The sequence below is a fragment of the Dreissena polymorpha genome, chromosome 2 (genome assembly GCF_020536995.1).
Source record: "Dreissena polymorpha isolate Duluth1 chromosome 2, UMN_Dpol_1.0, whole genome shotgun sequence".
NCBI lineage: Eukaryota > Metazoa > Mollusca > Bivalvia > Myida > Dreissenidae > Dreissena > Dreissena polymorpha.
Window position 1 is genome coordinate 70,138,122 of NC_068356.1, and position 16,171 is coordinate 70,154,292.

The 16,171-nt window shown below is 34.9% G+C and overlaps 1 protein-coding gene across 2 annotated transcripts; it reads right to left on the reverse strand.

The window, feature by feature from the left end:
- Window positions 1-2,960: 2,960 nt before the first annotated feature.
- Window positions 2,961-16,157, reverse strand: LOC127867512 (DNA excision repair protein ERCC-8-like). 2 transcript variants are annotated; one of them, XM_052408712.1, is made up of 5 exons: window positions 15,869-16,157; window positions 10,065-10,290; window positions 9,192-9,409; window positions 8,697-8,803; window positions 2,961-4,939 (listed from the first exon to the last, which is right to left on the reverse strand). In XM_052408712.1, exons 1-5 carry the CDS (start codon window positions 16,039-16,041, stop codon window positions 4,347-4,349), a joined length of 1,317 nt encoding a protein of 438 aa, XP_052264672.1. In that variant the 5' UTR covers window positions 16,042-16,157; the 3' UTR covers window positions 2,961-4,346. The 2 variants fall into 2 exon arrangements, with proteins under 2 accessions (XP_052264672.1, XP_052264673.1); XM_052408713.1 differs by lacking the exon at window positions 15,869-16,157 and adding an exon at window positions 11,013-13,585.
- Window positions 16,158-16,171: the final 14 nt, after the last annotated feature.

Sequence of the window (16,171 nt, forward strand, 5' to 3'; positions counted from 1 at the left end):
CACAATGTTATAATATTGTGCAGATAATAGCTCAAATGAAAATTCATACAATTAGATTTTTTAAGCGAAAGTTCGTAGTACAATAACCATAAATCTTTCTTTGATACATATATTTATGGAGTCTATGTTCTTTGGTAAATTTTCTTGCGCCACCCATAACTATAAGAATTAAATTGATTGTAATGAAAGTTAATACATCAATTGATGACATTTTGATTTTGGCTGTTCAATATTTATTTTTTCTATATTTCTCACTTTCAAGTCAATATCTCACTTTTGAGTCAAAATAATACATCTCGGGCCTTTCGGTACTTAAATATAGTGAAAGCTCTACTGTTGACAATTACATTTGAATCCAAAACGTGTTTAGTAAATGTTGATGTGCTGACCATGTTTGATTAACGTATGCTATTTCGTTGAGCTTTTTCTCATTATAAAACTGGAAATGTTTATTCTCAAGTCAATAGCAACTCAGCAAATAATATATTAAATAATACATAGGAGCTTATGTCCATAACGCAAAATATATAGGAACCGATGTCCGGGTTGTACGAGCATACGAATAACAAACGAGCCGTTTCCGAAGGAATCGATGTGCGGATACCATCCATAACCATATCAAATCACACTCTAATCCTAGTTTTCAATAATTTACACTGTAATTTTGCAATAATGGTTTTTGGTTATGTATGCACAATTGTTTTGCCAAATAAACCTCATTACATAATATAGACTTTACATGTATTTCCACTATTCGGCACGTTGTTCCTTATGACCTTAGACCAAGCCAATCACGAAAGATAGGTATTCAAATACATCATTTCTAGACAGTTTCCAATCGTGTGGAAACTTACCATATCAATTTCAGACAACATTAGGGAACTGTCATTTCCAATAGTACATCAAGTGCATTATTTCCTCACGAATACATTCAACAGTGGCGTCATTAAGGAGCAAGGCTGCCATTCTGTCACGAAGAAGTTACTCTGAAATTACAATTCAGTGATGTGACCTAAAGTCTCTAAAGTTTCTCAATGTATGATAAATCTAATAAACTTAAAACATGCATAAAATGTGGATTTGGGAAAATAATTTTGAACAACAAGAACTAGTACATGTATAGCATTTTTTAACAGATCTCGTTAAGCAAAATTAAACCATCTCAGAAACAAAAGTTAAATGTGAGGAGGAAATGTTTCATAACGGTCAGCTATTTAATCTTTTAACCAACCAGAGCAGGGCTGGGATTCAGTAAGTTCTTGAGGGAAATTTAACCAAAATCGCACCTGATTGACATTTTAAGTTCACATTTTGCATGTGTAATCCTGGTTTATTTTAGCAAAATATTGGACACTATAAACATCTAAGCCATATTTATTTGTTGAAATCATCTGGCTATAGGCGAATGTACATATGAAACAGTAATGTATTTAAAGAATTGAGTGCATTTAAGTAATTCCCTGATGGCCATAACATAACATACATGTTTGTTGGATTTGCAGATGATGATGAAAAATCATACAATTAACTTATTTTTTCGCTCAGCACATGTTCATTTTGCCAAGCATCCACTTTTTTTAAAAGAATGTGATTTTTTTAGTTGCATTCAAATCTATGTACATTTACTTTGGGACAAAGACTGAATATTTTTCGAATTTTATTAATCACAAACAGAAGTTGGGGACAAAACCTATGCCAGATTGTATTAAAAGAGACAACTGGCAATAAATATAGCTTTGAACTAATATGGTAGAAATGTTCTATACAATGGACTTTTAGACAAAATATGTTTGTATCCTATGCATTGCGCTCCTTCATTATTATATTAAAAATAGAATAATAGAATAAAAATATTTCATGATACAGTAACTTCTCTTGTTCCATCCAATTTTTGGGGGCCAATTCTGACAAATAACTCTTGAATGTGTTGTTACCTAAGGAGATTTGTACAGGGGAACATATGCATTCAAAACCAAATGTAACTGATAGATGTAAATAGTGTATTCTTTAAACGTAAGGAGGAAAGTATGTAGGTATGACTGTCCAGACTGGGCATAAGTCAGACTGGGCAAAAGTCAGACTGGTTGTGAGTTAACATTGAAACTAACATACAATTAACTCTTAATTGATTCACTAATTGGATCATCCCTTGATCCCTTCAATCATTCATCAAACATTAAAACAAAACAACAGCAGAATACTTGCATCTTTTCATTTTTTATATAATGTATAGACCACTCCATGATTATTTTAAAAAGTCTCAACGAGGCTTCCACTTTTTTCAATTTTTGTTGAGATTGTATGGGCATATTATGAAATAATTGTTGCACTCTATTTATTGTGATAAAGTTATGTTCATGCAACAGAAGGAAGATAACAGTCTGCTGATGATCTAATAGACAAGCGTGTGGTCTTTGATTCATTCTTACTCAAGTGACATTTGATATATTTACTTAAAATATGTTACAGACACTGATGCCCTCACAACGCATGATTTGACAAAATCCAAATCTACTATATATGCTACAATCTTATTGAGGAAATGAAACTATAACAGTTTTAGCAAGATCAACCAAGAAATAATAAATGGGGCAACCAACAAAGAGCTATAAATCTGCCAAAACTTATCATGTTAAAATTCCATTATTTGCAGTCATCTACACAATAAGGTCATTCACCTGTAATATTCTGAGCGAGATCTACCTAGTTATTAAAGAGGAGTTGACACCATAAGCTTCAGGCAACTGTATATTCAGTGTTGGAAAAACTGACAAGGGGCCATAATTCTGCCGAAAATCCTTGCTGTACACATTAAGGGCATTCAACTGTGAAAGTTGGCGCAAGATCCATCCAATCATTTAAGAAGCGTTCAACACAAGCTGCGGTTTGTACAAACAGACTGACAAGTGAAATGCTTAATACCACCCATTCTGTGGATGCATAACAAAACAATAATTCCATTTATAAAGTAGAAAATTGCACAAAATGCATTCTTTATTAGAATTTCGATTTCATAATTTGTCAAAAATGCTAACATTGTAACATCTGGCAGCACCCTTTTATAGAAATAAATTAATGTATTTTTAAATACATTATCATTCAAATAAATAATTATAACATTTTAAGATTATGGCCCGACTTAGTTTATAAAATGTACATGCATTTTTACATGCATGCATGATGACTTCATCCTATAGTTCTGTAATTTATTACAGCTGTGTATATATTTTATATATATACAATGTTATTTTGTTAAAGTTAAAGAAATTAATGTAACCATGCACTACATGTAATGAGAAGCAGATTAAACAAGAGATGTGTTTGTCAGTAACAAAATGCCCCCTACTGCGCCGCTTTGATTTAGTATTATTGTCCCCTACCGGTTTCATGGGAGGGGACTTATGGTTTTCCCTCTGTGTGTCTGTCTGTCCGTCAGTCTGTCACACCTTTCTGGATTCTGCGATAACTTTAACAATTCTTCATATTTTTTCATGAAACTTGAAACATGGAAAGATGGAGAATATGCACGTCATTTCATTTTGTTCTTATGTCAAGAATTCTGGTTGCTATGGCAACAAATAGACTAGAAATACTGCTGAAAATGGAAGAGCCTGCACACTTTTCTGGATCTTGCGATAACTTGAAAATTTCTTTATATTTTTTCATGAAACTTCAAACATGGATAGATGGCAATAAAATTATGGACATTATGCCCGTCATTTCATTTTCTTCCTACGTCAAAAAATTCTGGTTGCTATGGCAACAAATATTTTTTTTAAATCTGACAAAGGTGGAGCCGATAGGGGACATATATTGCTTGGCAATAGTCTTGTTGTTTTTTATTATCTCCCTTCAAAAAATATTACTTCCCTTGTGAAAATGATGTGAACCTGCCAAATGATAAATAGAAATTATCTCCCTTTAAAGCTTGTTACTTCCCTTGGATTTGTTTTTTAACTTTGACCTTGAAGGATGACTTTGACCTTTCACCACTCAAAATGTGCAGCTCCATGAGATACACATGCATGCAAAATATGAAGTTGCTATCTTCAATATTGCAAAAGTTATGGGCAATGTTAAAGTTTTCGACGGACCGACAGACAGACGGACGGAAAGTTCAACTGCTATATGCCACCCTACCAAGGACATAAAAAGATAAGATGTTACAGGTCATTACAAGCAACAACATTAAAATCACATTTTAATGCCCTTAATTATTTTCATTTTTGTGTAAAAAAAAACCTTCTAACTATGTAAGAAAATTATCAGAAAAGTTGCATAGAGTAAATTTGTTTTTTCAACTTTTTTATTATCCAAAGACATCTTAGAAAAGTCTGCGCTTAAAGCTACCCATCTTCATCACTACTCCATGAATCTGCTGTCAATGGATTCACCGCTACAGGACTCAACAAATCTTTTACCTCTGCACCATTAAATTTCATAGCACCATTTTCTGAAACCTTTCTATCTATTTTACATTCACTTGCAGATGTTGTTTTCCTTATTGCTCGTTTAATTTTTCTAGTCAGCGAAGAATATCCCGTGTCATCCAGTTTTGGTGTCCACACTAAAATGTTTCTATCCATTCCAGCAGAGTAAAGCTCATGAAAATCTGGGTGAAACAAACAACAATTCATGGACGAGTAATGCCCAGTCAATGTGTACAAATTCTTTCCTGACATCATGTCCAAAGCATGTATACAGGGGTTTCTTTTTGTATCATTTGGCATGAAGACAAGGTCACGGTTACAGGCGGAAGAAACGGCAAATTGCAGCGATTTTTTTGAGCGGTTAGAAACAGAGATGTAGTTGACTCCGACGTTTCTACCAGTGGTCGTGTCCCAGAGATGGAGTGCATTGTCGTTGCCGCAGGATACAAGGTACAAACCATCAGCTGAGAACTGCAGACCGTTCACAGCGATGTTGTGAGCTATGCAGGCTACAAATACAAAGTTGACCTCACTACATCTAAATGTTACAGTTATTTACTTATTCTATTTGCCCCTTCATTTGTGCAAACATTTTAAATGCACTTAGAAATTAATAAATAGCCTATGATCAAACTAGAAATGTGTCACAAACACTGATGCCTCCACACCACACTTTTGGACACAAACATATCCACTTTATATTCTACAGAGAATAAAAGATAATAATTCTGCTAAAACTTGTCACAGTAAAAAAATCCTTTCTTTACAGTCATAGAAACATTGAGGTCATTCAACTGTGAAAGCTTGAAAAATATTCACCCAGTCGTTAAAAAACACAATTTTGGGACTACATTTTTTGTAATTGGGGGATTATTCTGCAAAACTTGTCACAGCCAAAACTCCTATCTTTAAGATCTAAACCATAAATAGGTAATTCAACATTAAGTTGCATTTTTTGCATCACCCACCCTGTCATCAGAGCTGAATAAAACACAACATTTTTAATTATATATTCAACGAAGGAAAAACAGAAATCTTCTATGATTCTGCCAAAAACTTGTCCCAGCATTTTTGTTTGTTAATCATCTGCACATAAAGGTCATTTAAAAATTTAAATTAAAATGAGATCCATCCAGTAGCCAAAGAGGATTTGACAACAAGCTTCAGGGGAATGTATTAATTATAACTGCCATATAGAGCCATAACTGATTGAAAAACAAATAAATAGCCATAAATCTACTAAAACTCGAAACAGCAAAAATGTCTTCCTTAATGATTCTCTACACAATAAGCTTCCTCAACTGTAAAAATTCCAGCAAGATCCACCCGGTAGTTAAACAAGAGGGCCATGATGGCCCTGTATCGCTCCACTGCTGAAAAAAAGGCTGAAACAAATATTCTCTGCATGTGAAAATACTTAAATATAGGCCCTATTTAAGCACATGTACACTTTTGTGACCCCCTGGGCTTGGTCAAATTTAACCCCAGGGGCATAATTTGAGCACACTTTGTAGAGGACTACTATATCTCACTACATGTACATACAAAATATGGTAGCCCTAGGACCTAGTGTAAAGGACAAGAATATTTTTAAAGTTTTCACAAAATAAGCAAGATATAAGCGTATATAATGTTCAATTTTGTGACCTGCGGGTCAGGGTCAAAGTTGACCCAAAGGGCATTATTTAAACAAACTTGGTAGAGGACTATAAGATGTTACTGCATACCAAATTTGGTAACCATAGTCTGAATGGTTTTCGACAAGAAGCTTTTTTTAAAATTTCACAAAATAGGCGCTTTATAAGCATTTATTCAATTTTGTGACCCCCAGTGCAGGGTCAAAATTGACCCCAGAGGCATTATTTGAACAAATTTGGTAGAGGTTCATTAGATGTCACTACATACCAAATTTGGTAGCCCTAGGCCCAATGGTTATGGACAAGAAGATTTTTAAAGTTTACACAAAATAGGCCCCATATAAGCGTATGTTCAGTTTTGTGTACCCCCGGGCAGGGTTAAATTTGACCCAAGGGGCATAATTTGAACAAACTTGGTAGAGAACTATTAGATGTCACTACATTCCAAATTTGGTAGCCCTATGCCTTATGGTTAAGAACAAGAATTTTTAAAGTTTTCACAAAATAGGCCTTATATAAGCATATGTTCAATTTTGTGACCCCGGGGAAGGGTCAAATTTGACCCCAGGGTTAAAATTTGAACAAATATGGTAGAGGACTATTATATGTCTCCACATACCAAACTTGATAGCCCTAGGCCCAATGGTAATGGACGAGAAGCTTTTGAAAGTTTTCACAAAACAGGCTTTATATAAGCATATGTTCAATTTTGTGACCCCCTGGGCAGGGTCAAATTTGACCCCAGGGGCATAATTTGAAGAAATTTAGTAGAGGACTTTAAGATGTCTCTACATACCAAATTTGATAGACTTAGGCCAAATGGTTATGGATGAGAAGATTTTGAAAGTTTTCACAAAATAGGCCTTAAATAAGCATATGTTCAATTTTGCAACCCTCAGGGCAGGTCAAATTTGACCCCAGGGGCATAGTTTGAAGAAATTTGGTAGAGGACTATTAGATGTCTCTACATACCAAATTTGATAGCCCTAGGCCCAATGGTTATGGATGAGAAAATTTTGAAAGTTTTCACAAAATAGGCCTTATATAAGCATATGTTCAATTTTGTGACCCCCGGGGCAGGGTCAAATTTGACACCAGGGGCATAACTTGAAGAAATTTGGTAAAGGTATATTAGATGTCTCTACATACCAAATTTGATAGCCCTAGGCCCAATGGTTATGGACGAGAAAATTTTCACAAAATAGGCCTTATATAAGCATATGTTCAATTTTGTGACCCCCGGGGCAGGGTCAAATTTGACCCCAGGGGCATAATTTGAAGAAATTTGGTAGAGGACTATTAGATGTCTCTACATACCAAATTTGATAGACCTAGGCCCAATGATTATTGACTATATATTTTTTTTTCACAAAATAGGCCTTATATAAGCATATGTTCAATTTTGTGACCCCCGGGGCAGGGTCAAATTTGACCCCAGGGGCATAATTTAAAGAAATTTGGTAGAGGACTATTAGATGTCTCTACCTACCAAATGTGATAGCCCATAGGCCCAATGGTTATGGACGAGAAGATTTTGAAAGTTTTCACAAAATAGGCCTTATATAAGCATATGTTCAATTTTGTGACCCCGGGGGCAGGGTCAAATTTGACCCCAGTGGCATAATTTGAAGAAAATTGGTAGAGGACTATTAGATGTCTCTACATACAAAATTTGAAAGCCCTAAGCCCAATGGTTATGGATGAGAAAATTTTGAAGGTATTCACAAAATAGGCCTTATATAAGCATATGTTCAATTTTGTGACCCCCGGGGCAGGGTCAAATTTGACCCCAGGGGCATAATTTGAACAAATTTGGTAGAGGACTATAAGATATCTCTACATACCAAATTTGATAGCTCTAGGCCCAATGGTTATGGACGAGAGATTTTGAAAGTTTTCACAAAATAGGTCTTATATAAGCTTATGTTCAATTTTGTGACCCCCAGGGCAGGGTCAAATTTGACCCCAGGAGCATAATTTGAAGAAATTAGGTAGAGGACTATTAGATGTTTCTACAAACCAAATTTGATAGCCATAGGCCCAATGATTATGGACAAGAAGATTTTGAAAGCTTTCACAAAATAGGCCTTATATGAGCAAATTTTCATTTTTGTGACCCCCGGGGCAGGGTCAAATTTGACCCCAGGGGCAAGATTTGTACAAATTTGAAAGACCTTCATCCAAGGATCATTCTTGAGAAATTTCATCAGAATTGGACCAGTAGTTTAGGAGAAGAAGATGTTTTAAGGAAAAGTTAACGCACGCACGCACGACGAACACAGGACCATGACATAAGCCCCGCTGGCCTCTGCCCAGTGGAGCTAAAAAGGAGTTTGAAACACAAGCTTCAAGACCCATGTACATTGACATACGCATGTTTGAACATAGGAGAAGATTGGACGGATGCTTTTTGTCTCCACTCATTTGGAGCAAATCTATTAAAAGCTACTATTTTTTTTATTAACTTACTCACCTTACCAGCATAAAAAAATCCAAACTTAAATAAGAGTCAAATTGAATGGTTGATCAATTCTATCTGTAATTTCCATTACTAAACTGTGCAAAACTAAGTCTGTATCCAAGCATAAGAATGCCCTAGCAAGTAATCTCCACTAAGTATACGACTTACACGAATGTTCAAAGTTTTCCTGTGGTGGCGTCCCGTTGTACTTATCAAACTGGATAAGGCTGCCTTTGGCATTGCGTATGTCCCACAACATTATCTTTCCATCACCCCTAAGAAAATTAACTTATTTTAAAACAATTCTTAACAAATATAGATTTCAAGCTTTTATGGGTTTTTTGGTGTGTGTCTTTGAGCTTGATCGTCAGATTGATAAGTAATTGATTCACTCGCCATAAATTCAAGACCTCATACTTAAATACATTTTCTCTCCTGCTTTTGCAACTAAAGTTTCACTTTTTTGAAATTCACATTTTTGAGATGTTAATATCTATTTAATATTTTTGAACATTATTTAAATGTACAATTAGATTGCAAATCCTCAATAATGTGTTGGGCAAATAAATGAATTCATGTAACATATATGATTTTTTCAAAAACCTTAAGGAAATAGCACAAAATCTATGAGCATGTTTAATCAAAATTCAAGGAAATACAAACCCCCCAGTAGCCAACGTGAACTCATTGTGTGGTGACCACTTCACAACAAAAACAGAGGTGTCATGACCTTTCAGACTATGGGTGGATGATCCAGACTTGAGGTCAACTAGTTTGACCGTGGAGCTGTTGGTTGCCACAGCAATCAGGCAATGCTTGGTTGCTATGGGAGACATGTGGTGGCTGTTCACCAAACCGCTAAACTGATATTCATCTGCAGGCTACAACAGAGATAAAATAAGTATTTTGGTTGCATGGCCACTTTTCAATTATATTGAAAACATAATATGGAGTTATTTAAAAGTTATAACAGTGCACCAGGTTTAGAGGCCTAAACGGAAGGACAAGCAAACAAACCATCTCTAGTTCCCATAATGCCAATATATATTACATATGCTATATTGAAAAGGATAATAAATGTATGACAGAGTGCGTCAAAGTGCCTTTTGACAAAAGAGCAATCTGCCTTTTTCAAATATTAGTTGCAACACTAAGTTGTTAAGTACTCACCAGTATAATTTTGTTCCCGTAAGAATCATTTACAGATGCAAACAATTTGCCATTCAAGAAAATTTTGATTAAAAATAAAATATAAGAGCAATTTTAAATGCAAGCTTTTACAGTATCTACAATTATAGGGTAAGATCACCAACAAAAACAGCTTCATGTGTTTGTTTGTTTTTATTGATTCAAAGTGAACTAGAAAGTCTCTTTCTTACTGTTGTCCAGAGTATCATTACATCAATTAAAATAAAATGAAAGTTCATTTTTAACTCTGTATTGAAGAATTAAAACTTCCCCAGAATTTCCCTGTTTTATCTCTTAGTTTTTCTTTACCTTCATATCTAAGTAAGCTTGTGTCATGCAAAAAAGTACCTTGAGTCTGTTGGTATCCCAAACTTTAAGAAGACAGTCTGTTCCACTGGAAGTAAACAAACCAGTGTCTAATGGGTACCACAGCACGGTCTCAACACTGAACTTGTGTCTATGACGATTGTTCAGGGCTATAGTGCCAACACTTGGAAATGTGTACCTCTCCTTTCCGATGGGTCTGAACACATCATAAATAATGATGAAACCATCCCCTCCCCCTGCAAGTAAACTGAAAGAAAAAAATATTGGAAAGTGTGAAATACTGATTTTAAAATTGAAATCCCCATGAAAAACAAACAAGAGTTACCAGTTATTAAGGCATTTTAACTTGTATTGTTTTATTAAAAAAGAAAAAGACAATTGGACAATGTTTTTTTAATCAACTGGTAAAAGTGCAAATAAAAAAAAATCAATTAAAAAAAGACAACAATATTTCTGTTTTTCCCGTCCAAACTAGTACATCACAATCACACTTGACCAGACTTAGCCCAACAACAATTGATTCAATTGTGTGTGCTACCATGACAACATCATTTACTCCATTACATGAAAAATACATAAAGCTGCCTGCCAACAAAATTTGTATATATATATATATATATATATATATATATATATATATATATATATATATATATATATATATATATATATATATATATATATATATATATATATATATATATCAAAATTGAACAATGTTTATGAGAAGGTACAATGTATATACAATAAATACAACTCATAGCTCATTACTTACTAACTGAACAACCTAAGTTCTAAAGAAAGGTTGTCTTAATTGTTTTTGATTAGGATAAACATTTTATCAAAATGATGTAAGATATAATTTTTATTAAATGCTTTAAAATGTAAAACTTATAACCAAACGACTGAGATCTAAAGGAAAGTTGGAACCTTTTTTTTATTTGGCAAAAAATATATTTCCATACTTACCATACAAGAATACGTGACACACAGTTCATGCAGTATAATTGTCACTTTCTTTTTATCAGTACAAAGGATTAACGCAAAATATGCGAGAAATTTTGCATGTTCCTGGAATTTGTGAATGTCACATTAACAGAGAAATTCTGATTGCAAATGTTTAGTATAATGTAGTTTTATAATAACACAACTAATTTCTTTCTAAAAAAAAGGATGAACCACTAAATTTGGACGAAAAAAATGTATTTGATTTTCCAGCAAATGGGTTTCACTGGGTCAAAAATAGTTGTTGCCACTAAATTTTTTTGCTTGAAATAAGTTGGCATCAATATTTGTCCATTATAAAAATAAAGAATAATAACTAGAAATGGCGAGGTCGCTGCCGACGTGATCCCCACGCCGCAACTTTTCACCCAGGGGGCAGATTAAGATACCAAATAGTGCACTATCGCACATTTTATGTTCATAGCCACCACCATGTGTTTAAGTTTCAAGGTTCTAATGCTAATAGTGTAGGAGGAGATAGTGGCCAGGACGGACAGACGGCGGAGATATCCACATAATCCCCCCACTCAAATTCGGAGGGTGGGGATAACAACAATAATTTATGTTGACACATTTCAAGAGTCAACAAACATCAATGTCAGCATGAACTATCATTAACTGCATTTTCTTGATTAAAATGAAACATGATCATTGCTAATAATATGAGATATTAAATTTTATTTCACAACACTTTTTTCTGCATTGTTGACATTTTCATTGGGTCGTGAAAATATATCACAATAACAAAATAACACTTTACTTGCAGAGATATAAATGCTCCTTTCAAACTAGATCTGTAATTGTTGAAACAACAACTGTCTCCCCCTATTCATGATAAAATTCATCAAGATTGAGGACAGACAGCGTTTTAAAGCTGAGAAATCAAATCTTACACAAATACATTTTTACTTGTTGTAATAAGCCTTGTTTTGGACAACAAGAAGGCCTTGATGGCCCTGTATCGCTCCACTGCTGAAAAAAGGCTGAAACAAAATATTTTCTGCATGTGCAAATACTTAAATATAGGCCCTATTTAAGCACATGTACACTTTTGTGACCCTCTGGGCTTGGTCAAATTTAACCCCAGGGGCATAATTTGAGAAACTTTGTAGAGGACTACTATATCTCACTACATTTACATACAAAATATGGTAGCCCTAGGTCCTAGAGTTAAGGACAAAAATATTTTTAAAGTTTTCACAAAATAAGCAAGATATAAGCGTATATAATGTTCAATTTTGTGACCCGCAGGTCAGGGTCAAATTTGACCCAAAGGGCATAATATGAACAAACTTGGTAGAGGACTATAAGATGTTACTGCATACTAAATTTGGTAGCCATAGTCTGAATGGTTTTCAACAAGAAGATTTTTAAAGATTTTACAAAATAGGCGCTTTATAAGCGTTTATTCAATTTTGTGACCTCCCAGGGCAGGGTCAAAGTTGACCCCAGAGGCATTATTTGAACAAATTTGGTAGAGATTAATTAGATATCACTACATACCAAATATGGTAGCTCTAGGCCCAATGGTTATGGACAAGAAATTTTTTAAAGTTTCCACAAAATAGGCCCCATATAAGCGTATGTTCAGTTTTGTGACCCCCCCGGGCAGGGTCAAATTTGACCCCAGGGGAATAATTTGAACAAACTTGGTAGAGAACTGTTAGATGTCACTACATACCAAATTTGGTAGCCCTATGCCTTATGGTTAAGGACATGAGAATTTTTAAAGTTTTCACAAAATAGGCACTATATAAGCATATAATCGATTTTGTGGCCCCCAGGGCAGGGTCAAATTTGACTCCTGGGGCATAATTTGAACAAACTAAGTGGAGGACTATACAATGTCACTACATACTAAATTGTGTAGCCCTAGGCCTAATGGTTATGGACAAGAATTTTTTTTAAAGTTTTCACAAAATAAGCAATATAAAAGCATATGTTCAATTTTGTGACCCCCGGGGCAGGTTCAAATTTGAACCCATGGATAAAATTTGAACAAATTTGATAGAGGACTATAAGATGTCACTACATACCAAATTTGATAGCCCTAGGCTGGATGGTTATGGACAGAAAGATTTTTGAAGTTTTCACAAAATAGGCCTTATATAAGAATATGTTCCATTTTTTTATCCCCTGGGGCAGGGTCAAATTTGACCCCAGGGGCATAATTTTTAGAAATTTGGTAGAGGACTATAAGATGTCTCTACATACTAAATTTATTAGCCCTAGGCCCAATGGTAATGGACGAGAGATTTTGAAAGTTTTCACAAAATAGGCCTTATATAAGCAAATGTTCAATTTTGTGACCCCCGGGGCAGGGTCAAATTTGACCCCAGGAGCATAATTTGAAGAAATTTGGTAGAGGACTATGAGATGTCTCTACATACCAAATTTGATAGACCTAGGCCCAATGGTTATGGACGAGAAGATTTTGAAAGTTTTCACAAAATAGGCCTTATATAAGCATATGTTCAATTTTGTGACCCCTGGGGCAGGGTCAAATTTGACCCCAGGAGCATAATTTGAAGAAATTTGGTAGAGGACTATGAGATGTCTCTACATACCAAATTTGATAGCCCTAGGCCTAATTGTTATGGATGAGAAAATTTTGAATGTTTTCACAAAATAGGCCTTATACAAGCATATGTTCAATTTTGTGACCCACGGGGCAGGGTCAATTTTGACCCCAGGGGCATAATTTGAAGAAATTTGGTAATGGACTATTAGATGTCTCTACATACCAAATTTGATAGCCCTAGGCCCAATGGTTATGGACGAGAAGATTTTGAAAGTTTTCACAAAATAGGTCTTATATAAGCATATGTTCAATTTTGTGACCCACGGAGCAGGGTCAAATTTGACCCCAGCGACATAATTTGAAGAAATTTGGTAGAGAGCTATTAGATGTCTCTACATACCAAATTTGATAGCCCTATGCCCAATGGTTATGGACATGAAGATTTTGAAAGTTTTCACAAAATAGGCCTTGCATAAGCATATGTTCAATTTTGTGACCCACGGAGCGGGGTCAAATTTGACCCCATCGGCATAATTTGAAGAAATTTGGTAGAGAGCTATTAGATGTCTCTACATACCAAATTTGATAGCCCTATGCCCAATGGTTATGGACAAGAAGATTTTGAAAGTTTTCACAAAATAGGCCTTGTATAAGTATATGGTCAATTTTGTGACCCCCGGGGCAGGGTCAAATTTGACCACAGGGGCATAATTTCAAGAAATTTTGTAGAGGACTATTAGATGTCTCCACATACCAAATTTGATAGCCCTAGGCACAATGGTTAAAGACGAGAAGATTTTGAAAGTTTTCACAAAATAGGCCTTATATTAGCATATGTTCAATTTTGTGACCCCCAGGGCAGGGTCAATTTTGACCCCAGGAGTATAATTTGAAGAAATTTGGTAGAGGACTATTAGATGTCTCTACATACCAAATTTGATAGCCCTAGGCCCAATGGTTACGGAGGAGAAGATTTTTAACGTTTTCACAAAATAGGCCTTATATAAGCATATGCTCAATTTTGTGACCCCCGGGGCAGGGTCAAATTTGACCCCAGGGGCATAATTTGAAGAAATTTGGTAGAGGACTATTAGATGTCTCTATATACCAAATTTGATAGCCCTAGGCCCAATGATTATGGATGATAAGATTTAAAAAGTTTTCACAAAATAGGCCTTATATAAGCAAATTTTCATATTTGTGACCCCCGGGCAGGGTCAAATTTGACCCCAGGGGCATAATTTGAACAAATTTGAAAGAGATTCACCCCAGGAACATTCCTGTGAAATTTCATCAAAGTAGTTTAGGAGAAGAAGATGTTTTAAGGAAAAGTTAACGCACGCACGCACGCACGACGGACACAGGACCATGACATAAGCCCCGCTGGCCTCTGGCCAGTGGAGCTAAAAATGAAACTGCAAAAGATGCTTCATTTTAAAATTTGAATTGGTATTTTGAATTAAAAATCACTACATATATTGCAAACATAACTAGAAATGCATATCCCCATGCTGCAACTTTTAACCAAGGCGTCAGATCAAAATTCTAAATACAATGTAGTGCACAGACGCATAAGGTTCTAGTGCTAATAGTGTAGGAGGAGATTGTGGCCAGGGCGGACAATCAGAGAGAAGGACCAATTCCGAGCATTAGGATAATAATAACCTAGGAATTCAGAAAAAAAATCAGTAGTGCTGATTTAGATTTCAATCGAGTGTGATTGTGCCTGACCAAATGTGACCTCTAAGATAATCTTTCACAGCATGTTATTATTATCTGAAACAAAAGGCTTATAAGTGACCTGATAAAAAACAATTTTTTGCAGCAAAATGTGGTTACTTAGTATGCTCAAGCAATGTACCAAAAACAAGATCCATTGTGATACAGATAAGCACAGACTACAAAATTGTCCCCACTTTTGCATATTTTTGCATTTTGTGACAATGGCGATTGGCAACGAAACTCCTGCAGAATAAAACTTTGAATTCTAGTTAAAATTTTGGGCAGGTAACCAGAAACAAAAATTTGTTAGTAAAGACGTAAGAGAAGATAAATTTATAATACTAATTAGGCCCCCCCCCTTTTATAGTCAAATACTATAACTACAATGCAAATACAAAATGTTTGAATGTCAAATGTTGTTTATTTGAAATAGTAGTTAGTTAATTTTCTAGTTTTGTATTGTGTATCTAAATGACCTTAATGCGAGTTTCGCATGTAGTATGGCAGATTCTGTACTTCTCTTAATAATATATTTATCATAATTATTATATAACCATCAATTGTTAATTTGTCTCACTATCGTTTTTCTATAAGGTCTATATCAAGTGAGTTGATGCATCCATTGAAGAGTTTTTCGACATCTTTTTTGTCGCTGAGTTGAAGATTGTAAGTTCGCCTAGTCGTCTCTGCGCGGTAAAACTCGACTGGATCGCTGACACCAGTTTCTCGTCTATTCAAGAACTTCAGCATAATAGCGAATGTATTATGAAAACCATTAATATAAATATTTTTTTAATTCATCTGCTCTCTGTCATTTCACACGTAAATCTAAAAATGTCAACTTTCAGTTTGTTTACACCGGAAGTTGAAATATATTTCA